At 45.8% G+C, this 26,849-nt stretch overlaps 1 protein-coding gene across 4 annotated transcripts in view; it reads left to right on the top strand.

The window, feature by feature from the left end:
- The window catches only part of FBXL18 (F-box and leucine rich repeat protein 18), a 202,073-nt gene that overhangs the window by 67,805 nt on the left and 107,419 nt on the right, over positions 1–26,849 (top strand). For all 4 annotated transcript variants that reach the window (XM_040357110.1, XM_040357111.1, XM_040357112.1 and 1 more), the window contains exon 2: positions 8,608–8,802. In XM_040357110.1, the coding sequence (XP_040213044.1) occupies positions 8,608–8,802 (195 nt within the window). The remainder of the gene's footprint in view (positions 1–8,607; positions 8,803–26,849) is intronic.

Here is a 26,849-nt window from a genome sequence, read left to right as displayed (position 1 = left end):
ATTGTTTCTTACGTGTTACTAAGAGTACCCCCATGAGTTTTAGTGTGAATATTTCTATTTATATGTCAAGTATTCCCCCAAATGAAAACAAAGGGGAAACAGAAGGAAAAAAAAGGGGGGGGGGAGGAGATGAACCCCCTCCCCACCCCTTGATAGTACTTCACTTCCCCACCTCCGTAAGGGTAAGGGTTATAGTAAGGTGGGGTATACAAGTATGCTTACTGTGCTTAGTGTCAAAATAATTACCACGCCCCCTTTTTAGTTAATCTCTTAATAATAATATTATCATTAGGGCCCGAATACCGAGCTTCATAAATCTCTATGCACCGTGTCAACCTGATAAAACATGTGTAAATATATATAAATACTTTAACATGGGTGTCACCAAGTGTCATTAAATATCTCTAAAGTGCAAAGTGGTAAAAAAAAAAAAGAAGGGGGGAAAGGGAAAACCCCAAGGGGGAGGGTACGTTAGCAACCTCAACTTGTATTTGTAACTAAAAAAAGAGAAAAAGGGAGAGGGTTTTTTTTTGTATCTTTGTTAGATCTTATATAGCCCCCCCCCCCAAAAAAAAAGAGAGGGAAAAAAAACGAGGGGAGAAAAAAAAGGGAACCCCATCCCCCCCAAAAAATCACAAAAGAATTGGGGGGAGCAGTAAAGATCTCAAAAACCAGGTCATCCAGTCCGCTCATGTTTTATTGAACCGTCCGTGGTCTGGTCCCTCTACTGGACTGTCCTCCAATATTGTGTGTTTGTTTTTTCTTTTTCTTTCCCTTAAGGAAACCTTGTTTGGACCTTTTGAGCGTTGATTTGTCGGGCTGGTTTTCGTCTCCTTTTTCCTCCCCCCTATCTGAACAGTTCATGATGTCAGGAATCGTGTCCAGGCCCTTTCCCTTTACTTAATTATGTGGGCTTTGCATGTTTTCATCTTCCTCATTCGACCTAGTACCCCCTGTCTCTGGGGAGCTATAGAGCTGATTTATTTGCCTCCAGCCAGTTGGAGACTTCCATTGGGTCATTGAAAAAAATAGTCCTGCCCAGAGCTACTACTCTAAGACGAGCCGGGTACAAAAGAGCATATGTGATCTATATTTCTGAAGGGACTTTTTGATTGGTATGAACTCAGCTCTCCGTTTCTGTAAATCTGGTGAAAAATCGGGGTATATTGAAACTCTTGCTCCGTTATATGTGATGTCCCCCATCTCTCTAGCTTTTTGCAGCATGGTCATCTTATCGGTGTAATTAAGCAGCTTTAGTAGCATAGGCCTTGGATACTGTGACGGACTCCGATTCTCTTATGTCTAAAATCATCCTATGACCACTAGGGGCATAGGATGAACTGAATACTGATATCTTGGACTACCTGAGATGGGATTATTATGTATGTATTATCCACATTATATTCTGAGATATCTGTAGGATTATTTTAGGGTTGCTGATTCTGAACTCAAAGGGTTAAATTGCATCTGCTCCAAGACCTTTTATTGTCCATTGTGTAAGGCTGTTGTGGATTGGAACTGAGAGTCAGCCTGGCTCCTGAAAGACATTCCATTTTCTATTGTGTGATGCCAATACTGTGTTGTAACTGATTAAGTCAAAAAGGTCAGAAGTCTCCTTCCAGGTGTATTGAATTAACATGTCAATTATGTTCAGGGGAACTTGACAAGCTATGCGGATCCAGGCTGTCTGGGTAACACATTTTGTTACAATTAGTAATTAGCTCAACTAAATGTCATCTAAAGGAATGTGACTTCTTTAGACAGGTAGACACTTTGGCACCGAAAATCTGTATTGAAGCCCCCTGTGTGAGGAGGGGGCGGAGAGTTTCATTGTTCCTTTTGATTACTCACAAGCTTGTAACTAGATATAAACCAGGCGAATGTACCATTAAAGTATTCCATACTTAGCACACATACAAGTCTCGTCTCGTTGTGTGTTTCAAGGCAGCTAAAATATCCGGTATCTATGTCCAGACTGATGGGAAGCGCTGTATGACGGAAGCATTCGTTCTGAGTACGGGGACCTTCCGTGACAGATACTTCCCTTGCTGGGGTACTTTAAAGGAAACCCTGTGGGCTCTTTCTATGGGAAAAAAAGGGTGAGAAACTATCAGAGCCAAAAATTTCGCTACACCAATTCTCCATAAAAGTAATCGGATTTGTGCCTTCACATTGCTCTGGAAGGCCTACCACTCTCACATTATTTCTCCGAAGTCTGTTTTCCATTGCGTCTAACTTGGCCGCTTGGAGGTCTGTTAACTCCTGTAGCACTTTAAGTTCCCCCTGCAATGGAAACAGCATGTCTTCAACTGCGCTTAGCCTCTCTTCCAGCGCATTCGTTCTTGCAACAGTCCTATGTAGCTCCTGACTCATGGATAACAATTCTTCCTTTAAACTCATTAACTGGGTGTCAAAATTGACCATATAGTCCTTGCATGAGTTAACCGCACAAAGTACCTCTCTTAATGTAGGTTCCCCTTCTGTTATCAGGCCAACTATGGGGGGGTCTGGTTCACCAGATGATGCAGTAATTATCGGTATATTTACAGTCCCAGATGCCTCACCCCCGACCCTTTAGTACTCACGTTTTTGATGCTTGCTGTACTGGTAGTGCTAGTTGGTTTTACGGCTGCTTGACCCTGGCTCCTTCTGTCAAGTGGCGGCCCCATCTGCCGCTTAAGTTGGGCTGTGGCTATAGGTAGTTGACCTTTAGCTGGTGAATTAGATGAGGGGTGTGCGTATCGCTCCAGCTTTGCAGCAGATGCCTGGGTGTTTTTAGCTGATCTTGTGGACGACATTCCTTCCTGCGATTTGGGAGCATTGGGCATAATAAGCCTCTAGGAAAAAAAAAACTGTTGGAAGGACTCGGATGACTCTGGTGGTCTTCAGTGGGCCCAGATCAGCCCCTCCGCTTGTAGTGGCCCACCTTCCGAGCTGCCCCCTCTGCTGTTTTAGTGCTACAAGTACAGATTTTGCACAATACTCTGGTTATAAGCCATGGACATACCCGTATGTAGCAGATGTCAGCAAGTGGCAAATAGTCTGCAAATATCGCAGATGTATATGATAAAGCCGTGATATGATGATATATGATATAGTATAGCCGCAGATAACAGGATCCCCACTGGGCACCGCTATGGATCAGGAGGGTCAAGTGTTAATCTGCAGTCCTTATTGCGTAGCACTTGGATCGGGGAGTATAGCAGGCAAAGCGCTGTGTTTTATTGGGTGACAGACCCCAAGCTACAGAACCAGTGGATAAGGCTCAAAGTCCCTTATAGGATTTAATGCAGATTATAGGCGAGGGGTATAGGTTGCAGAATATTCCAAAATGTCATAAATTAGCAGAAGGACAAACTTTAGCCAAAATCCTCTTGCAACAGCTCTTGTTGGGGGTAGAAGTCAATGACCAACTAATCTACAGGGCCCCCCACTGTCCCTCGCTCTATCCAGAGCGCTGCTACTCGATGGTGCATGGCAAGCGGTTGGCAGCCCGAGATCTTGCGGCCTCCCGAGATCTTGCGATATTTCCAGGTAGTTCCGTACACTATGGGGCTCGCTTCCCTCACTCCCAGCCAGTCGTCTGACCCCTTTCCGGGGCCGCGTAACGGGCCCCGCCGCCGCTGTACCACCCCTTGACCAGTCCACACTCGCACTCTGGGTGAAATGAGGGGGGATGCAGCCACAATGGGAAGGAAGAGAAAAAAAACTGCAGCACTCGGCACCAGCACACAGTGCGCGGCAGGACACGGCGGGACACAGGACACGGATGCAGCCGGGCTCCAAACCAAAGGTAAGGCTTCTAATGATACCGCGGAGGGGGGGGGATATCGCTCGGGTCATGAGTCCATAAAGAAGCGCTTGTGCTTCCAGGCAAAGGAACGAGGGGAGAGAGAGCAGAGAGGTTCACTCGCTCATCCACGCTCTCCTACATCCGGTCACGCCCCAAAAAAAACAAATATTACCTGGGTCTCTTCGGTAGAGAGAAAAATGTATCTCCCCGAAGAGAAGATTGCCAAGGTGGATCAGGCGGTAGCCCAGTTGCAGTCCAATCAGATGACTTTGGTCAGAGAAGTAATGAGGGTACTGGGGTTTATGACCTCCTGTTTCCCTGCAGTTCCCTGGGCAAGGTTCCATCAACGTCCATTACAGAAACTAATGCTTCGTCTCTGGAGCGGCCAAAGACAGGATTTAGGGGTACAGATCCCAATCTTGGCCAGGGTCAAAAGGGCATTGTGGTGGTGGCGAGCTCATCACAATCTGGACAAGGGTCTAGATTGGACCCTCCCTGTGGAGGTAGTAGTGACTACAGACGCCAGTGCCTGGGGGTGGGGAGCCCACCTGGAGGAGGCAGTGGCCCAGGGAGCATGGTCTCCAGTGGAAGCAAGTCGCTGCTCTTCAAATCAAAGAGCTTTTAGCGATTCTAAGAACAATCGAGTCATTCCAAGAAAGGTTAGTAGGAAGGCACCTACAGGTTCGCACAGACAACGCGCCAGCTGTCGCGTACTTGAACAAGCAGGGAGGGACAAGAAGTCCTGCTCTACAGGACATATCCAACAGGATCTTCTCCTGGGCAGAGGCGAACTTGTGCTCTCTGACAGCTGTCCACCTAAAGGGCAGCCAAAATTCTCTGGCAGATTATCTAAGTGGCCAGCCAGTGAGACAGGACGAATGGTCCCTAAACAAGGAGGTATTCTCTCAGATAAAACAGAAATGGGGTTATCCGGAAGTAGATCTTTTTGCCTCAGAAAAGAACAGGAAAGTAGCCCAATTCTTTTCGATCCATCCAAGAGACCAGGCCTTGAGGATAGATGCCTTCTCCAGTCCTTGGGAGTTCAACATCTGCTACGCCTTCCTTCCAGTAAAGATGATTGCAGCAGTACTTCAAAAGTTTTGGTCGGAGGAGACGGACTTAATTTTGATCACGCCCTTTTGGCCGAAAAGACCCTGGTTCGCAATTTCGTCTGCCAATCCGGAGGGATCTGATTTCACAGGGTCCAATTTTGCACCCACAGGTAGACAGACTAAGCCTGACTGCGTGGTATCTGAGGAACAGTTGTTAAGGGCACAGGGTTTCTCAGAGAGGGTAATAAAGACCTTGCTGCAGTGCAGGAAGCCAGTAACGAGAGCAATCTATGCAAAATTTTGGAAGAAATTTTGTTCTTGGTTGAGAGAGCAAGGATTAGATCAACCAGGGATTCCAGCTATTTTAAATTTCTTACAGGCTGGGGTAGATCTGGGTCTCCCCCAAGTGCCCTAAAGGTGCAGGTCGCGGCTCTTAGTGTCTTCTTGCAGTGTTCCCTACAGCAGAATCTATTAAGAATTTTTTCAAGGCCTTGTCAAGGTCTAGGCCAGTCAAGGTGTCATCCTGTCCTTCTTGGGATCTTTCCTTGGTACTCAGGGCACTTTCAGTCCATTTGAACCTCTGGAGGAATCCATCTTGAAATGGGTTACGCCTAAGACAGTACTTTTGGTAGCAGTCACTTCAGCCAGACGGGTGAGCGAGCTACAGGCTCTTTCCATTAAAGAGCCATTTTTGTTGATTTTTGAAGATAGAATTATTTTGAACAGACCCCAGTTTTCTCCCAAAAGTTGCATCTTCGTTTCAAGGGGCAGAAAGGTTCCACCTCGGGCTCAGAGGTAGCATCTCAAAACTCGTTAGATGTCAGGAGATGCCTTTTAATTTATTTAGAGGTTTCCAGGGAATTCAGGAAGTCTGATTCTCTTTTCGTAAATTTTTCAGGGAGTAAGAAGGGGCAGAAAGCGTCTAAATCTTCCATTGCCAGATGGATCAGGATGGCAATAGGAAAAGCCTATGAGTTGGAGGGTATACAGGCCCCGTTTGTTAAAGCACACTCGGCTAGAGCTGTTTCGAGTTTGTGGGCAGAGAGGGCCGGTGCCTCACCAGAAGAGATTTGTAAGGCGGCAACGTGGTCAAGTTATACTACTTTCGCCAAGCACTATCGCCTGGATTTGATGTCTGAGAGGGATCAGGCATTTGGCAGAAGGGTCCTCCAGGCAGTAACCCCACCCTGATAAGTAAGTTTTCTTGTCAATCATCTCAGGGCTGTCCTGGAAGACGAAAGGGTAAAACCGGAGTTAGACTTACCGGTAACTCTTTTTCCAGGAGTCTTCCAGGACAGCCTGGCTTCCCACCCGATGTTTATATGAATAACTGGAAGTGGATGTGTGTACTGACGGTGTATTAGTATGTTATGTCTTTCAGAGCCTTCAGGAATTCTTGGATGAACTGAGGAGGAGGCCTGGAGGACCGCCTTTTCTAATTGGGGGTGAATGTGTTTCCTGTCCCGGAGGGAGGAGCAATATCTCAGGGCTGTCCTGGAAGACTCCTGGAAAAAGAGTTACCGGTAAGTCTAACTCCGGTTTTCTGAACTTGCTGCTGCTAAATGTCTTATGCTGGCCATACACACGTCGATTTTTGTTTGAGAATATTTGTATGAAAATTCTTTGTACATTCAATGAATGGATGAATTCATTAAAAAATTTCACTTGCTTTTTAACATTCAAATTTTAAAATGAATGTAACTTCTGTACGAAAACTCATCCAATCCATACGTTTTATACTCTTCTATTTCCAATCTTCTTGTCACTGTGGTCAAAAACTAATGTCGATCTGAGACTGATTAGAAATCGAACAAACATTTTTAAAATGTACATTTTGTAAGGAAAAATTTGTTTGTGTATGGACGGCATAAGTAACAGCAGGCGCAGGGCTTGTATAAAGCTACCTGCCTATGACAAGGGAGTCTCTAATGCATAATCTTATATTACAATTCTGTCTGAAAAACAGCATTTTTTTTGTTTTGTTTTTCTTTGCTTTGATAACAACATTTTTGATTTCTGATATGTACCAGATTCAACCTCTAATAGTATATGCTGTACATATATTTTCTGTCATTCTCAAAGTGGATTACATATTCTGTTCCCTATCCATATAGCTGGTTATTTTTATTTACCACTGAATATAGATATTCAAGAATAAATTGTCGTTTTTTTTTTTTTTTTTTTCACTTAAAGCAGAGCACCACCCAAAAATGGAAATTCCGCTTTAAGTGATGGTGACCTCCTGACATGTCATTTTGGGGGGGGTTGAGCAGATACCCTCTTTTTATAGGCATCCAGCTCCTGGGGCTCGGCGGTGCCGGAAGGAAGTTCACCCCCCCCCGCACAATCTTCTGAGACACGTTACAGGTCCCAGAAGATTGCCTGGCCATTCACAGCGCACGGCTTGCACATACGCAGTGCCTGCCCGGCTGTAAAGCCACAGCTGGACGCCCACAGTAAGAATACCGGCACCGTGGAGAGGAGTGGGGCTTCCTACACCCGCTTTAACATATTACCCGATAACACCACACTGTTTTAAGGATTTCATTTGATTAATCAAAACCATAATCGCCAAACTATTAATTATGAAAATAATCATTAGTTGCAGCCTTAGGGCCCTTTCACACGGGCGGACGAACGGTCCGTTTTTTACAAACCCTATTTTTCTTCCGTCTGGCGGAACGGATCGGATGAATACAGACACACGGTCCATATTCATCCGATTCCCCATAGGGGAGAACGGAGGAAAGACAGGGCGGTCTCTGCACAGTGTGCGGGGACCGCCCTGTCCGCTGACAGCTCAGCAGGGATTTACGGATGATCCCCGCTGAGCAGACGGACACACACGGGGCGGATCAATACGGATCCGCTCCATGTGAAAGAGCCCTTAGTTTATCGCACACAAAATAAAAATCGCAAAGATGATTAAATACAACTAAAAGGAAGCTATATTTGTGGGGGAAAAAAAAAGACATACCGTATATATACTCGAGTATTAGCCAAGTTTTTCAGCACATTTTTTTTTTTGTGCCCAGTGAGGCATGCATATGGGCACAGTTAGGCTGCAAATGGGCACAGTGAGGTTGAAGATGGGCATAGTTGACCCTCTTTTCCACTTACAGTAGCTGCTGCATTTCTCATCCTAGGCTTACACTCGAGTCAATATGTTTTTCCAATTTTTTGTGATAAAATTAGGTGCCTCAGCTTATATTCGGGTCGGCTTATACTCGAGTATATACGGTACATTCTATTTGAGTACAGTGTCACACGACAGCGCAATTGTTCGTTGAAATAGCAAAGTGCTGTATCACAAAAAATGGCTTGGTCATGAAGGGGGGTAAATCTTCCGAAGCTGAAGTGCATAGTCGCATGGGCTGCTCAGATTCACTGAAAACAGCGCATGTACAGAGTTGCCACCACAGCTACAAATCCCTAGCTGAATTGGGGACATGGGCAGAATGTGGAGATAGAGAATAGAAGGAGCAACCAGTTTTTTTGCAGAATACAGAAAACCAATCTCATAGTGCCCGAGTATGAACAGCTTGTAATACAGCATTTATTGATAGTTTTTTATGATGTGGGTTTAGTGATACTTTAAGCCGTAAATTGTGGCTATATTCTATCTTGCGACTTCCATTTAGCACTGCCTAACTGTACAATAGAATTTATAAATGTCCTCCCTCATATACTTATTTTGTATTTGCATGTGCAGATGTATCTTGTATTTGCTGTAATTTCAATTGCAATATTTTATTCTCCTAGGCTCATACTGGGGAAAAGATGGAAGGATATTGTATTACCCCAACTGACTTATCTGATGAGATCCTGTTGCACATTCTTAGCTATATTCCAAGTACAGATCTAATTCTAAATGTAAGAAAGACCTGTCGAAAATTTGCAAATCTGTGTGTTGACAAGAGCCTTACCCACAAAGTAAATCTTCATAAAGTCTATCAGGTAAGCCTTATTGTTAACCAAATTCTGTATTTGTATTTTATTTATTAAACTTTTGTGGTGAAACTCCAGCCAATAGTTTTCATCTAATTTGGTTGCCTGCAGAGGGATTCTCTGTCACCGTTTTGTCATAGTGACTATTTTCATTAGAAAAGAAAGTAAGGGAAAATCCTAAATTTTACAGTTCTCACTAGTATCGGAGTGAGGGAGAATCTTCCAATTCAGACGACATTTTAGGTGACAACTGTCAGGTGGGATTTTCCCTCACTTTAGGGAGATTTAATTCCCATCCGGTCATGGGAGACGAAGTAAAGGAAAATCTCAGTGGAAACACGGATCACATAACCAATGGAAAAACTCAGTTTTCTTCATAAATTTAGGCCAATATATATTCTGATAAAACCAAGTATCAAATATAAAAGAATCAAACAATTCAAAAATGATAAAACAGCGCTAAAAAAAGTGGTTTAAAGTAGCTCGTGAAGGAGCTTGAAGGAGGATCTGCAACAGTGATGCGTGGAGTGATCACTTGAAAGGTGTTAAGTGCACCCCACACCGATCAGATGAGTGCACCCAAAGAGAACTGAAACTGTGGAATATCTCCTCTAGAGGGGTGGAGCTTACCACAGCCAGGAGCAGTGTGTGTTAATGGTCCCTTGAATGCATCACTCTCAGTCCTCAAATACTGTCACGGATGGTCATAGGGGGACACATGAAATGAGACAGACACAGATACAAATAATAGTGCAGTAATCTAAATATCAGAGCACCCTATGTGTAATATGTAAATCCCCTATGGTAATGCCCGTACAGAAGTCGGAAGTGACGAAACGCGTCAGAAAGTGGCTACAACAGCGCAACAAGGAAGCAGAGTTGCGTTCCACAGCCGACCAGCCGGATTCGACGATCACAGCACCACGCTCCATAGGACCAGTGCGGCCTCTGGCGTTGAAAAGACAGCGGTGACTGCGGTGATACCTCTCTGCTTACCTATCTTTTTGGCTCATTTACAAGTGATTTCTCTGTACAGGCATTACCATAGGGGATTTATATATTACACATAGGGTGCTCTGATATTTAGATTACTGCACTATTATTTGTATCTGTGTCTATCTGTCTCATTTCATGTCTCATTAGATTACTGCACTATTATTTGTATCTGTGTCTATCTGTCTCATTTCAACAAACGGGGCCTGTATACCCTCTAACTCATAGGCTTTTCCTATTGCCATCCTGATCCATCTGGCAATGGAAGATTTAGACGCTTTCTGCCCCTTCTTACTCCCTGAAAAATTTACGAAAAGAGAATCAGACTTCCTGAATTCCCTGGAAACCTCTAAATAAATTAAAAGGCATCTCCTGACACCTAACGAGTTTTGAGATGCTACCTCTGAGCCCGAGGTGGAACCTTTCTGCCCCTTGAAACGAAGATGCAACTTTTGGGAGAAAACTGGGGTCTGTTCAAAATAATTCTATCTTCAAAAATCAACAAAAATGGCTCTTTAATGGAAAGAGCCTGTAGCTCGCTCACCCGTCTGGCTGAAGTGACTGCTACCAAAAGTACTGTCTTAGGCGTAACCCATTTCAAGATGGATTCCTCCAGAGGTTCAAATGGACTGAAAGTGCCCTGAGTACCAAGGAAAGATCCCAAGAAGGACAGGGTGACACCTTGACTGGCCTAGACCTTGACAAGGCCTTGAAAAAATTCTTAATAGATTCTGCTGTAGGGAACACTGCAAGAAGACACTAAGAGCCGCGACCTGCACCTTTAGGGCACTTGGGGGAGACCCAAATCTACCCCAGCCTGTAAGAAACTTAAAATAGCTGGAATCCCTGGTTGATCTAATCCTTGCTCTCTCAACCAAGAACAAAATTTCTTCCAAAATTTTGCATAGATTGCTCTCGTTACTGGCTTCCTGCACTGCAGCAAGGTCTTTATTACCCTCTCTGAGAAACCCTGTGCCCTTAACAACTGTTCCTCAGATACCACGCAGTCAAGCTTAGTCTGTCTACCTGTGGGTGCAAAATTGGACCCTGTGAAATCAGATCCCTCCGGATTGGCAGACGAAATTGCGAACCAGGGTCTTTTCGGCCAAAAGGGCGTGATCAAAATTAAGTCCGTCTCCTCCGACCAAAACTTTTGAAGTACTGCTGCAATCATCTTTACTGGAAGGAAGGCGTAGCAGATGTTGAACTCCCAAGGACTGGAGAAGGCATCTATCCTCAAGGCCTGGTCTCTTGGATGGATCGAAAAGAATTGGGCTACTTTCCTGTTCTTTTCTGAGGCAAAAAGATCTACTTCCGGATAACCCCATTTCTGTGTTATCTGAGAGAATACCTCCTTGTTTAGGGACCATTCGTCCTGTCTCACTGGCTGGCCACTTAGATAATCTGCCAGAGAATTTTGGCTGCCCTTTAGGTGGACAGCTGTCAGAGAGCACAAGTTCGCCTCTGCCCAGGAGAAGATCCTGTTGGATATGTCCTGTAGAGCAGGACTTCTTGTCCCTCCCTGCTTGTTCAAGTACGCGACAGCTGGCGCGTTGTCTGTGCGAACCTGTAGGTGCCTTCCTACTAACCTTTCTTGGAATGACTCGATTGTTCTTAGAATCGCTAAAAGCTCTTTGATTTGAAGAGCAGCGACTTGCTTCCACTGGAGACCATGCTCCCTGGGCCACTGCCTCCTCCAGGTGGGCTCCCCACCCCCAGGCACTGGCGTCTGTAGTCACTACTACCTCCACAGGGAGGGTCCAATCTAGACCCTTGTCCAGATTGTGATGAGCTCGCCACCACCACAATGCCCTTTTGACCCTGGCCAAGATTGGGATCTGTACCCCTAAATCCTGTCTTTGGCCGCTCCAGAGACGAAGCATTAGTTTCTGTAATGGACGTTGATGGAACCTTGCCCAGGGAACTGCAGGGAAACAGGAGGTCATAAACCCCAGTACCCTCATTACTTCTCTGACCAAAGTCATCTGATTGGACTGCAACTGGGCTACCGCCTGATCCACCTTGGCAATCTTCTCTTCGGGGAGATACATTTTTCTCTCTACCGAAGAGACCCAGGTAATATTTGTTTTTTTTGGGGCGTGACCGGATGTAGGAGAGCGTGGATGAGCGAGTGAACCTCTCTGCTCTCTCTCCCCTCGTTCCTTTGCCTGGAAGCACAAGCGCTTCTTTATGGACTCATGACCCGAGCGATATCCCCCCCCCTCCGCGGTATCATTAGAAGCCTTACCTTTGGTTTGGAGCCCGGCTGCATCCGTGTCCTGTGTCCCGCCGTGTCCTGCCGTGCACTGTGTGCTGGTGCCAAGTGCTGCAGTTTTTTTTCTCTTCCTTCCCATTGTGGCTGCATCCCCCCTCATTTCACCCAGAGTGCGGGTGTGGACTGGTCAAGGGGTGGTACAGCGGCGGCGGGGCCCGTTACGCGGCCCCGGAAAGGGGTCAGACGACTGGCTGGGAGTGAGGGAAGCGAGCCCCATAGTGTACGGAACTACCTGGAAATATCGCAAGATCTCGGGAGGCCGCGAGATCTCGGGCTGCCAACCGCTTGCCATGCACCATCGAGTAGCAGCGCTCTGGATAGAGCGAGGGACAGTGGGGGGCCCTGTAGATTAGTTGGTCATTGACTTCTACCCCCAACAAGAGCTGTTGCAAGAGGATTTTGGCTAAAGTTTGTCCTTTAGCCAAATGGTAATGCCCGTACAGAAGTCGGAAGTGACGAAACGCGTCAGGAAGTGGCTACAACAGCGCAACAAGGAAGCAGAGTTGCGTTCCACAGCCGACCAGCCTGATTCGACGATCACAGCACCACGCTCCATAGGACCAGTGCGGCCTCTGGCGTTGAAAAGACAGCGGTGACTGCGGTGATACCTCTCTGCTTACCTATCTTTTTGGCTCATTTACAAGTGATTTCTCTGTACGGGCATTACCATAGGGGATTTACATATTACACATAGGGTGCTCTGATATTTAGATTACTGCACTATTATTTGTATCTGTGTCTATCTGTCTCATTTCATCTGTCCCCCTATGACCATCCGTGACAGTATTTGAGGACTGAGAGTGATGCATTCAAGGGACCATTAACACACACTGCTCCTGGCTGTGGTAAGCTCCACCCCTCTAGGGGAGATATTCCACAGTTTCAGTTCTCTTTGGGTGCACTCATCTGATCGGTGTGGGGTGCACTTAACACCTTTCAAGTGATCACTCCACGTATCACTGTTGCAGATCCTCCTTCAAGCTCCTTCACAAGCTACTTTAAACCACTTTTTTTAGCGCTGTTTTATCATTTTTGAATTGTTTGATTCTTTTATATTTGATACTTGGTTTTATACTTTTAAATGGTCTTCCATTTTTTTAAATAGCTGCTTCTAGGATTTTACCATTTCTATTTATTTATTGGTATTTCCTGCACTCCTTTGGAGATTGGCACATCACCTATCACTTGGGCTGTGTTTTCTAAACATAGTACTTTGGCGCCGGGCGTGCATCGTTGGCCTTTTTCTTGCACCTCACGTTCAATATATATTCTGCTACATATTTTTAGTAACAAAAAAAATCCCAATAAGCGTATATTGATTGGTTTGCACAAAAGGTATAGCAACTACAAACTATGTGATATTTTTATTTAATTTTTTTACTAGTAATGGCGGGACTGCAATAATATGGCGAACATTCGGACTCTGACACTTTTTGGGGACCAGTGACAATAATACAGTGATTAGCGCTAAAAAATATGCGTTGTCATTGTACTAATGACACTTCCTGGGAAGGAATTAACATCAGGGGTGATCAGTTCTACTACACTGTGGGAGGTGCTTTTACCAGGGGAAGCAATGGAATTTGTTCCCTGCTTTTGGAGAGACAATGGGCTCCTGCAGATGACTTGCAATTAAGTTATTTACGGTTAAGTAGAAAGAAATGAACCCAAAAAGTGAAGATTTAACATGTTATAGAGAACATTGAATGCCTCCTAAATAATAGAGGTGCTTTCCCTGGTATGTAAGGGGCCTAAGCACTGCTGTGCAAAACCATGGATAGCTCTATTGGAAATGTGAGACCTGAGTCATTGCTTCCTCTGATTGCTAGTCTTGGGAGATTTGGAGTGAGATTCAGTGATGTTACTACTGTGCTGCTCACTGTTCTTTTAGAGGCCTTGGCATAAGGAAGCTAACTTCTGCCTATACCAAAATGGCTGCCTCCTTTCTTTTTTTTTTTGGGCAAAGTTTCCAAAGTTCAGTTCCTTTTTAAAGTGAATTTGTACTCCCACTCTTAATATAAATATAAATCTATATTAATATAAATATGTTACCAATCTGAGCATAAAAGAAACGGTGCTTAAGAATAAGTTAAAATGATAACCAGATTCAGAGATATAAACAAATTTTATATGTATTTTTATATGCAAATTTAAATTTTTCCTTTTTAAAAATCATTCATGACACAGTCTCTACTGATAACGTTTTCCTATCTAATAGTCAGTGGGCCAAACTATGCTTATGCAGATCAAGTGGAAATTTGAGCACAACTTTTGTTGTCTGCAGCATTGTAGCAAACATACATTTTTACGTTACAGCAGAATAAGGTGGTAACACCAAGTGTATAAACAGTTAAACAGCCTGTGTAAGGGTTTTATTTGTGTACATATGTATGTTCTATGTAAAAACTGCAGTTAACTTCAAATAAGTTGCTCCCCTTCTTTGGTGGCACAGAGCATGTTGCACTTTGTTCCCTTTTTCCCAGCTTGTCTCATTGCTGAGATTGCGTGGACAACAACCTCACTTTCCCATTATCCGAATATGCATCTAGCTAAGAGACAGTACTGATATAGGGAGAGGGATGCTTCTGAGTCTGTGTAACAGACATAAGTGAATAACATCAGTATGTGCGTACCACACAGGGAGCAGTGGCAACTGAGCACTGCCACTGCTCAACAATTGACACAACTACAAATTGGGCTTAGAGGAGGACCAGAAGTAAATAAGGGATTTTTAATGCACTGACAAGTATTTTGTTTTTTCACCATTATGAGAGTTCTCTACAGTGAACATGTGCTCATTTGATGGCTATTAAACTGCAGTCTGATGTTGCAGTCTTCTAGAGTAGGGGGCCCCAACCACCTGGCCACAGTCCACTACCGGGCCATGGCCTCTCTGCAGCCGGGCCGCAGGTGCGTCATGAGAAAGGCAGGCGGCATGAGACAATAGGTGTTCTGTCAATATAGCTGGATGGATGAGAGAAGCGGGTGAGCAGAGGTGACATAATCTCTCTCCGCCCACCCTGCATCACACACACAGCTTCCGGTTCTCGCTCTGTAACGAGCGATTGCGGGGTGCCCGGTGGTGATCGCGCACACTGGGCACACGCGCCGGAGTCAGGGGTGAGCTGCTCGGCGAGATGATGTAGATCTACGTGATCTCGTATAACTGCGGTGGCTGGTCGGAAAGCAGTTAATTGCATGCAGCCAAGACAGCTGATTGGAGGAAAGGCACACACCTCCCACTCCTCATTGGCACAGGAAGGAAGGAATGTGCAGAGCTCTGTTGTGAGAAGGCACGCTGCTAATCTATTTATAGCAACCTCCCACAACACACAAATTTCAGGCTGCTTTTATCTCCTGTGTCAGAACTTGTCAGAAGTTATCAGGCTGATAACAGAGCTATGGAGCTTGAAACTATTATTATCAGATGCTACATGTCCATACAAACAATTATACCAATATACATACAGTGATACCTCGGTTAATGAGCGTTTTTAAAGACAAGCAACTTTAAAAAAAAAAAAAATCCTGACTCGGTCTGCGAGTGTTGTCTCGCCAAACGAGCAGGATTCAAGCCAATGGGGGCGTGCAGTACCACATTTGGCCAGAGGTGCGGGGGCGCCAGTGCCACTCGGTTCGGAGCCGTTCGTAAATACTCCGTTCCTGAATGTTTCCGAGTTCAGCCGAGCTGTCCCCAAATATTTCTGAGGCTCTCCGGCGCCCGCCCCACCTCTGGCCACATGCGGTATTGGATGCAATAGAAGTAAAAATTAGGACTATCTAGTTCTTGGTTGTCAGCGGTTTGGAATATCTGATCTCTATATTCAGACTGGAGGAAGTGGGATATAACAAAAGCACTTAAGCGGGGTGGGGGATGTTTTGTTACAGTGGTGGCAAGCAGTGGGATACTTCCTGAAGTCTGGGACATCTAAACCTCCACCAGGATCCAAGATCAGGATAGCAGACTTCCCCAGTGGAGTTATGGATCTGTTATTAGAGTTCCTTTTAGCATACTCCATGACTGTGTCGGAGTATGAATACCTGGAGCTCAGGCAGCAGATTCAGCTAGGACTCTGTATTGGAGCCCTCCAGGTCGCTGGTATGCAACTGGGCAAGTGCTTTCCAATCCCAGAGCACCGGGCCAATGACCAGCGGGCTTTGAGCTTGGCATTCCTGGGAGAGCGGCCACAGGAGCAATGGGTGACTGAGTTGGACAGGCTGGTCCAGCAGGAGATGGAGCTGGACAATCGTTATTGGGCTCTGCAATGGCACACAGAGCAGGAATATTTAGGGGAGACAACAAAATGCTCTCTGGAGGAATATGACTTTGGCGGCCCTGGATTGCAGTGGGAGAGCCTTACAGATGGTCTTGTGGGTGGCGATGAGGGAGAACCTACCCTTGAGGACCTGCGAGATTATACAGAGACTATGCTCGGTTTTGTAAGGGCCTTTATAGCTTAAACTGGACCTGGAATATTTGCTAAGGAAGGAACAGCATCTGGAAAGGGCATTCAGGAAACTAGAACACGTTTAGCAGCATGCCAGAGAAATGGCAGTGAAAACTCTGGAGATTGCCGTCCCCAAAGCTGAAGTGCTGACAACAGGGCTCTGCTTACCTCTCCCCAGCACTGATAACATCTTCTGGCTTATGGACAGGAGATGGTGAACCTCTATGTCCAGACACCAGTTCCAGAGACTGGGGATTTTATGGACATCTCTGCTGAGGAAGGACAACCTGCTGAGCCTCCAGCAGAAGAGCTGGCATCAGGGCCAAACATCACTGAGCTCTGCCCAGCACCAACAGCAGCATCTGTGGAGTTACCAGAAACTTCTCCAGCTGAAGAGCTGACAACTGAACCTCTGCCCTACTCCTACAGCAGTTCCAGAGGCCCAGGGTGAGAAGGTGCTGGTCTTTTCTCCCCAGCAAGGATTTGTGCACCTGGGAGACAGGTATCTGAGACATATCGTCCCAGCAGCCAGATAAGGGTAAGGGAGGTGACGCAGTCGGCTCCCCTTTCCAGCAGCAGATGGCACTGCAGAATGATGCCAGCAACCCAGCAGATGGGATTTCCTCCAACAGCTTTCCTTGCTGATTGGACAGTCTATTAATGAGAAGTTTGAATATCTCTGTGTGCCTTTGTTTAACCACTTCAATACAGGGCATTTTCACCCCCATTCTGCCCAGGCCAATTTTCAGCTTTTAGTGCCGTCACTTTTATAACTGTGCGGTCATGCGACGTTGTACCCAAATACAATTTTGATATTTTTTTTCCCCCACAAATAGAGCTTTCTTTTGGTGGTAGTTGATCACCTCTGCGGTTTTCAGTTTTTTGTGCTATAAACAAGACAGACACATTTTTAAAAAAAAAACACTATTTTTGCTATAATAAATATCCCAATATTTTTCCTTAGTTTAGGCCAATATGTATTCTACATATTTTTGGTAATGAAAAGCGCAATTAATGTTTATTGATTGGATTGCGCAAAAGCTATAGCGTCTATAAAATAGGTTTTATGATTTATGGCCTTTTGATTTTTTTTTTACTAGTAATGGCGGTGATCTGCGATTTTTATCGGGAGTGCCACATTGCGGCGGGCACATCGAACACTTTTGACACTATTTTGGGACCATTGGCATTTATACAGCAATCAGTGGTAAAAAAAATGCACTGATTACTGTATAAATGTCATTGGCAAGGAAGGGGTTAACACTAGTGGGCGGTCAAGGGGTTAAATGTGTTACCCAGGGACGGATTCTAAAGGTAGGGGGAGGGGACTTCCCAGTACAGAGGAACACCGATTGGTCTCCTCCACTTGTAACACACATCGGTCTACTCTCACCTGACAGGACGTGGATCTGTGTGTTTACACACACAGATTCACGTCCCTGCTCTGTGATGAGCAATCGCGGGTGCCCGGGTCCCTAATAATGCGAGCGCGCGCCGTCGGTGGCACGTTGCACTCTCTACAATGCCGGGAAGCCGAGGACGTCATATGACGGCCATCCGGAGGGACAAAGGGTTCCTGTGGCCATCATATTGCAATGGGGCGGTAGGCAAGTGGTTAAAAAAAAAAAGTTTCATGTTCAGCAGCCAAAATTAATATGGTCTAGTTCTTGGTTGTCAACGGTTTGGAATATCTTGTATCTATATTCAGACTGGAGGAAGTGGTATATGACCAAAGCACTCAAGCGGAGTGCGAGACTTTTTTAGTTACAAAAGGGATTTTGGCTTGCCTGTATTTTCCATATCTTAGAGTGCAGTACAAAAGGGCACTTTTCCCTCTGTTCCTGTGTTACCCTGCATTGCTTGCTAAGAAAGAGAAGTCTCTGAGTGGAGTAGGGTAGTATTGTCAGTTTTGTGTATGATGCTGTCATTGAAAATTTTCTCAGTGCTCCCATTTTAAATAGTTAATATAGACATAGAAAAGTCATGTCTGCTAAGGGTTCATGCACACAAGACGCTGGTAAACGCGTGTTCAGAGGCATTTGGACAGCTTTTTCAACTGCCCCTGAACACATTCAATGTTATCCTATGTGTCCATGCACACAGTCACGTTTTTCTGCGTTTTTCGGCAGTTGCGTTTATGCTCGTTTTTTCAGAAGCAAACAAATGGGTTCAGACGCAAAAGTTTTCACGTTTTTAGAAATCTCAAATTATGGCAAATGATGAAAAACCATTAAAAAAACATAAAAAAACTGTAATTGCTTGCATTGCATTGTGGACAATCCACAACTTGTGGCAGGTGACGTGGCCAGTGGACAATCCACAACGTGTGGCCTGGTGATGTGGCAGGTGATGTGGCCAGGTGACATGGCCTGGTGACGTGGCAAGTGGACAATCCACAACTTGTGGCAGGTGATGGGCCAGGTGATGTGGCAAGTGGACAATCCACAACTTGTGGCAGGTGACGTGCCAGGTGATGTGAACAGGTGATGTGGCAGGTGACGTAGCCAGGGGACATGGCCAGGTGACATGGCAAGTGGACAATCCGCAACTTGTGGCAGGTAACATGGCCAGGTGATTTGGCAAGTGGATAATCCACAACTTGTGGCAGGTGACGTGGCCAGGTGACATGGCCAGGTGACGTGGCAAGTGGACAATCCACAACTTGTGGCAGGTGACATGGCCAGTGGACAATCCACAACTTGTGGCAGGTGACGTGGCCAGGTGACGTGGCAAGTGGACAATCCACAACTTGTGGCAGGTGACGTGTCCAGGTGATTTGGCAAGTGGATAATCCACTTGTGGCAGGTGACGTGGCAAGTGGACAATCCACAACTTGTGGCAGGTGTCGTGGTCGGGTGACGTGGCAAGTGGACAATCCACAACTTGTGGCAGGTGACATGGCCAGTTGACATGGCAGGTGACGTGGCCAGTGGACAATCCACAACTTGTGGCAGATGACGTGGCAAGTGGACAATTCACAACTTGTGGCAGGTGACGTGGCAAGTAGACAATCCGCAGCTTGTGGCAGGTGATATGGCAAGTGACACGCTAAACAAGTACACTGCTGCTCTCTCAGCTGCTACTCACTCTGGTCTCACAAAATGTCTGAAATGGTTAAATAATACTGTTTTTTGAGCTATGGGGGGGTCTTATGATGTTTCTCAACTAAACGCCTATAAACGCAAACGCGGTAAAACGCCGCAAAATTTGCGGCAAACCAGGCGTTTTAAATGCCGTTTTTTGCGTTTGAAAACGTGTGTTTAGATGAGTTTGCATCTGCGTCTCGTGTGCATGGGGCCTAATATGGTGAAAATGAAAGCCTAGTCCGTTCTGGGGAAAAAATAATATATATATATTACTTTTTTACATTATTTTGGCATTTAAATATGTACTTCCAGTGAATGGTACATAACAGAGTTATCTTGTCTTTGCAATAAAGCAAAGACAAGTTCTTTTTGGAGACTACATGAATTCACTGTCGGCAGCTCAATTATAATTTTTATATATCACATATTTTTATGAATCATCACAAGTCGCATGTATAAAATAAACGTGCTCAGGAGTGTGGGAGGAAAGAGGCTGCTGTGTGTGTGTGTGTGTGTGTTTGTTTTTTTTTTTTTTTTTTTTTTAAGAATGCATTACTCTCCTTTTTTTTAGATATTTTTTTTGCGATTTATCTTAGCTGAAATTTATAGTTTTATTGCATTTTTATTTTATTTATTTTTTATTTACTACTAATGGCGACGATCAGTGATTTTTGTGACTACGACATTATGGCGGACACATCGGACAATTTTGACACATTTTTGTGAACATTGTAATTTTCACAGCAAAAAGTGCTATAAAAATGCGCTGTTTACTGTGAAAATGACAATTGCAGTTTAGGAGTTAACCACTAGGGGGCACTGTAGGGGTTAAGTGTGACCTCATATGTGTTTCTAACTGTAGGGGGGCGGGGCTGGACGTGTGAGGTCAGTAGGGCCGAAACAACTAATCGATTAATCAACAACTAATCGATTATGAAATTGATTACAATTTTCATAATCGATTAATCGGCCAGTAACATAATGGGGTTAAAAAAAAAAATTAGCCCTTTATAGTTCAAAAAAGCAAATCGCTTTTGTAAATTTTACTTTCACTGTCCCACAGTAAAAACATGAACCCCTTACAGTAGTGATTATTTGCTCTTTTTGTACTTATTTTTTTTTTTTTTTCACAATACATTTTTATTAGGGTTTTTCATTGCATTACATGTAAATTGCTTCCGTCAAGCGGAGCAGCGTTGCGAACAAAGAAACAAAGATATACAAGAGCAAATGTGGCGGTCAAACAACGCCATGTCGTTTCAACAGGTTATAACAGTATACTTTTCTTATCAACAGTAGTTCTCAAACGTCAACTGAGGAACAATCTAGGGTGACAGTGATGTAAGTTTCAAAAGAAGGACCGTCTCGAGCTCCGGACACCCCTATTAGGGTTCAAGACTGTGTCCCAAGCCCGAGGCGCCCCCCCACAGACTTCCAAGGTGGTCCAGAATTTTAGGGTAGGGCTAGTGGTGTCAGACTGTTCCTATCATACCAGGACGACCAGAGCTGCCATTTTTTAGCGGCATCATCTCTGTGTTTATCCCTGAATACCAGCGTACTCTCATAAGTGTAGTGCAGTTGTGTAGTCTGTATGACCTCCCCTATAGTGGGAGGTATGGGGTTTTTCCATTTCCGTGTAATGCAAAGCCTAGCAGACATTAATACGTGCAAGACAATGTGCCTAGAGCCGACTGGAAGTTGATCCAAGTCGAGCGACAGGAGCGCCAATCCAGGTTGAGGAGAGATATTAGAGTGCGAGGCGTCAGAGAGCATGCGGAATATCGACGACCAGAATTGTGTCAATATGGGGCAGCCCCATAAAATATGGAGCAAAGTCCCCTGGGATCCACAGTTCCTCCAGCACCTATCACTTTGAGACCCACCAAATTTAGACAGTCTCTCGGGAGTCAAATACCATCTATGTGTTATTTTGGTGGACAGTTCCCAGAGGGTAGAGCAACTGGTGACCTTATACGTGGCTGTGCAGGCTTTGGTCCACTGTTGGGTAGAGTAAGGGCGACCAAGGTCAGATTTCCATTTGAGGAGGGATTTCGATTTAGAGAGGATTAGCTTCTGTTGGAGAGCATTATAGAAGAGTGAAGTACCTTTGTGGGTGGGCGAGGGATCATTAAGAAAGCGCCAGGTGGACAAGGGTATGCTACGTTCCCAATGGGGAGACGCAGCCAAGAAGTGAGCAGTTCTTATGTATAGATATAGGTCAGAGTCGGGCAAACGGAATTCTAATTGAAGACTATGAAACGATTTGACCTTTCCTTTAGCAAAGAGATCGTTGACAAATAGTATGCCTCTTTGACGCCACTGTTTGTAAGAAATCATGGCTATATTGTGTTGCAGGGTTTCGATCAGGATTTTCAAGGAAGTGTTGTCGGGGTACCCGTGGCAGGCATGAACATATTTGTTCCATGTCCGGACAGTGGCTGACATAGTGGGGGAGACGAGGGAGGGGAGTGTAGTACTGGAAGTGGTAGATAGCAACCATGGGGTCAGGGTAGTGTTGGGGATGAGGGCAGATTCCATCTGTCCCCACAGGGTTTGCGGTGCAGATGAAAACCAGTCTCTGGATTGGGTAAGAACCGAGGCCATATAATAGTGTTGGAGGTCTACGTACCCTGTGCCTCCCGCCTTGCGATGATTGATAAGAGTGGAGTGGGCGCATCTGGCCTTTTTGCCCTGCCAAATGTAGGAGGACAAAATAGACTGGAGGGACCTAAAGTACTGGGCAGGTATAATGATCGGAAGGGTCCTGAAGAGGTAGAGGAGTTGGGGTAGGTGAAACATTTTGAAGGCCGCTAATCGGCCCGTCAATGAAAGTTCCTGAGACACTAGCTTGTGTAGATCATCCTGAAGTTTACTACGAAACGGGACATAGTTGTGGTGGAATAAGTGGCTGGTAGATTTTGTCAGTTGGATACCAAGGTAAGTAATGCTATGATCCGCCCATGTGTACGGATAGAGTTGTTGTAATAGAAGGCAAGTAGGAGTATTGACTCCTAGGTTCAGGATGTGGCACTTAGATTCATTGACTTTGTAGTAGGATACTCTACTAAAACAAGCCAGCGTCTCCTGAACTGCGGGGAGTGATGTGAATGGGTTAGACAGCATAAGTACAACGTCATCAGCAAATAAGCTGATTTTTTTGGTCACGGTCTCCTACTGAGATACCAGATATGAGTGGATTTGCACGTATGGTTTGGGCCAGCGTTTCCATTAATAAATTAAAGATCAGAGGGGAAAGGGGGCAACCCTGTCTGGTTCCATTCGTGATAGTGAAGGGGGATGATGGAGAGTCTGCGGAGTACACTCGGGCCGAGGGATTAGAGTACAGGGCCATGATTGCCCTATGGATCTGCCCCGCGAATCCGAACTTAGTGAGTACCGAGGACAGGAACCCCCAGTGTACCCTGTCAAACGCTTTTTCAGCGTCTAGAGACAGGAGTACAGAGGGGGTCCCAGTGGCCTCGGCCTGGTGGATGATATTGACCATCCGTCTTGTGGCGTCAGATGCCTGACGGCCTTTCGTAAAACCCGATTGGTCCATATGAATAAGTGAAGGGAGGATATCAGTCATTCTGTTAGCTATAAGTTTGGCATACAATTTAGAATCAACATTGAGGAGAGAAATGGGGCGAAAGTTTTGGGGCGAGGTCGGGTCTTTGCCTGGTTTAGGGAGAGTCACTACAATCGCGGCCAGCATGTCTGGGGGGAAGGAGGAGGATGTGGCGGCTGAATTAAAGACTTCACAAAGGGTGGGACTCAGGATTTGGTGAAACGCCTTGTAATATTCCCCCGTGAACCCGTCAGGTCCAGGTGATTTAGCGTTAGGTAGTTTGGCAATCGTGCGTTCTAATTCGGAGGTCGTGAAAGGGGCGTTAAGGGATGCTAATTGTTCGTCAGAAAGTGAAGGAAGGCTAAGTCTTTCCAGGAAGGTCGTTATGTCTTGTGGAGAAGGTTGGGTAGTAGTCTTGTCATGCTGAATGTTATAGAGATCAGCATAGTATTTGCCGAAGGCGTTCGATATGTCGTGTGGTTTCAGCAGTTTCTCTTTGGTATGAGGGTGGTAAAGGAAGGGAATTTTGGCTTTGAGTCTGTGACCCTGTATCTTTTGAGCTAGCATCTTGCCCGCTTTGTTCCCTGTGGCATATGATGTGGCTCTGACCTTCGTACAAGCCTTTTCAAAGGATTCTAAAAGTAGTGAGCGTAAGTCGTGTCGGAGATTAAAGATTTTTGCCTGCAGGAAGGGAGAGGGTAGGGACTTGTTCAGGGATTCAGTGAGCTCAATGTCAGCCGTTAGGCTATCAATTTTCAGGGCCCTGGCCCTTTTCGCCCTAGCTCCCAATTGAATAAATATGCCTCTAATTACAGCTTTGTGGGCAGCCCACACCACCACCGGATCCGAAACTGATTGTGAGTTTATGGAGAAATAGTCCTCCAGGTTTTGTTGAACCTTCCTGCAGGCAAAAATCTTTAATCTCCGACACGACTTACGCTAGCCGTCATTGGATCTCTGATCAAGGAGTTGTTAGCTCTCCAAAGGTATGAGTTTGTTTGGGGGGACCTGGTATCGACAGTGATACTTACAGGGGCGTGGTCCGACCAGGTGGTGGGGTGGATCACCGAAGTCGAGATTCTTTTGAAGTAGCGACCTATCTGATAGAAATAGATCTATCCGTGAGTAGGTGTTGTGATGCAGGGAGAGAAATGTGTAATCGCGCTCGCTCGCATATTAACACCTCCATACATCAAACAGCTCATTAGATGAGATAAAGGCTTTCAGAGGGGATACATTCCTCTTGGAACATGTAGTGGAGTCCAGATCTTGGTCTGGGACAAGATTAAAATCTCCGCACAGCAAAAGATGACCTTTCTGGGAACATTTAACCTTTTTCATTACAGATCTGAGAAACGACACTTTTCGCTTGTTAGGTGCATACAAGGAAACTAACGTGTACTGTACATTGTTAATCAAGCATAGTAGAATAATGTAGCGGCCCGCCGGGTCGGTTATGCAGTCTTGCAAATGGAATGAAACCGTGTTTCGGACAGCTATCAACACTCCTCTCTGCTTCTTTGTGTAGCACGAGTAAAAAACGTGGGGAAACTGCTGGTGTTGGCAGCGGGGGTGCGAGTCTCGCAGTAGGTGAGTCTCCTGAACACAGAGTATGTCGCTCTTGAGTGATAAGGCTGTTTTCCACAGGGAAGAGCGTTTGACTGGATGGTTCAGTCCTTTTGCATTCAAGGAGAGTACGGTGAAGGACATGGTGTTGAGACGGGGGTGAGGGTGCAGAGTTGGAGACTTACAGTTAGGAGATGTTCAGAAGACCGACAGCTGCGCAGTAGGTGCAGGCTCGGCTGGGATGTCCGCTGAGGTCGAGGAACAGCGAGTGTGGCTTGAGGTTCCTATTCCTGGACGTGCTGTGGAATGTAAGGTCCTGTAGGAGAACTACTGAGCAACCAGAGGAGGAGAGAGAAAACAAAAAAAGGTATAGTAAAACAGAACAGAACTGCAAAATTAGAGAATTTGGTTTACGGTGCAGCAGTATCAATCAGCAGTGCGGACAAGGCCGGCTGCTGAGCAAACTCAGGGCAAAGTTCAGGCTCAGTTCAGGCCCAATATAGTCAAAGGAGAAAAAACAAAAAATAGAAGCACCAGATCGAGCTGCTAGCCGGTGTATGTCGCACAGTAAGTGTGGATAGAAATAAACAGGTCAGGTCAGCGTTGCTGGGCGGGAAAACGGCTGGTATGGCCGGGGCTCCTGTGAGGCGGAGGGGGCCCCCTTGGTTTATCCTCATAGGCTTTTGGGAGCTCCGGGATAATGCCCCAGGACAGCAGCAATTTGGTGCCTCCCTCAATGGTGGAGATGGTATGAGGGATCCCGTTGTGAGTCACCAGGATGGTAGCAGGGTGGCGCCATTTGTAAATTATTTTGTGGTTCGCCAAGGCCTTGGTCACCGTTTTTAGCTGCCTCCTCATCTGAAGTGTATGTTGGGATAGGTCTGCGTACATTTGGATGTCAGCATAGGGAGCAGGGAGAGTTTGGAGTGCACGGGCCTTGAACAGGATTTGTTCCTTCGCCTGAAAAAATTTTATTCTCAGGAGTACATCCCTAGGGACCGTCTCCGCCAGGTGACGCGGCTTGGGGATCCTATGAATCCTATCAATAGTCAGTTCAATGGAGGACAGGTCCGGCAGCAAGGTTGAGAATAGGGTGCTCGCAAAGGTGCGCAGCTCAGCAGGCAGGACAGTCTCAGGGACACCCCTGATTTTTATATTATTACGCCTGGATCTGTCCTCGAGGTCTGCTAACTTTGCTTTGATCCAATCAGTGTCATCTTTCTGGGTCATACAAGCATCAACCAAATCATTGACAGTGTCAGTGCACTCCTCCATTTTCTCTTCTATGTAGGTCACTCTGTAACCCATATGTTGCATGTCAGTGGAGAATTTCTGCATGAGGGAGGACAGGTTGGACATCAGTGAGGACTGTAGCAGTAGCAACATGTCTTTCATTGTCGTGTCTAAGACAGGCTGCCCTGTCGTGGGGAAGGCCGCAATAGAGGACTGCAGTGAGGAAATGGCGTCAGGGTTATGGAGTCTTGTACTCACTGTTCCGGCCTGGTGTGCTGAATCGAGGCGCATCCGCGCTTTCGCTGGGCTCCGGGTGCCAGGGGACAGTGGAGGAGAGCCTGCGTGAGGTGGGGATGATAATCCCCCATCCGTGTCTCCCGGATCGCTGCTGGGGAGGTCTGTATATGCTGTGGACGCTCGCCTCGCGGTTTCACCGGCGCCATCAGGTCCCCCTCCGCGCCGGCTGGAATGACAGGGCCGTGAGCTTCTGGAGTTACCGCTCGTCTTTCCGTTTGCGGGACATCTTTTTCCCTCGGTTCCGCTGAGTGTTTCCTGGTAAGGTGATCTGTCGATGGGCTGGGGAAACCTGCCTGTGGTCGTCGCTTCGTTCCGGCTAGCAGGAGCTCAAGTACTAGGAAGCCATTCAGCTCGCGTGCAAGCCACGCCCCCTATTTTTGTTTTTTTAACCCCCATTATGTTACTAAACATCTCAGGCCTGGGGTCACACCTCTGTTTTTTGGTGCTTTTTGCAGAAACACACTACAGTTCATTTACATGTTTTCCTATGGGACACGTTCACATCCAAGATTTTTTTTCAGCTGCTGCATATTTGGAAAGGGCAAGGACTTTTTAACCCAAAACAGTGCTATTTTTTTTTTGGTTCAATG

This window comes from Rana temporaria, chromosome 6 (assembly GCF_905171775.1).
Source record: "Rana temporaria chromosome 6, aRanTem1.1, whole genome shotgun sequence".
Lineage (NCBI taxonomy): Eukaryota > Metazoa > Chordata > Amphibia > Anura > Ranidae > Rana > Rana temporaria.
The sequence above is the reverse complement of the archived record's forward strand: the minus strand, read 5'-3'. Positions and strand labels throughout refer to the sequence as shown.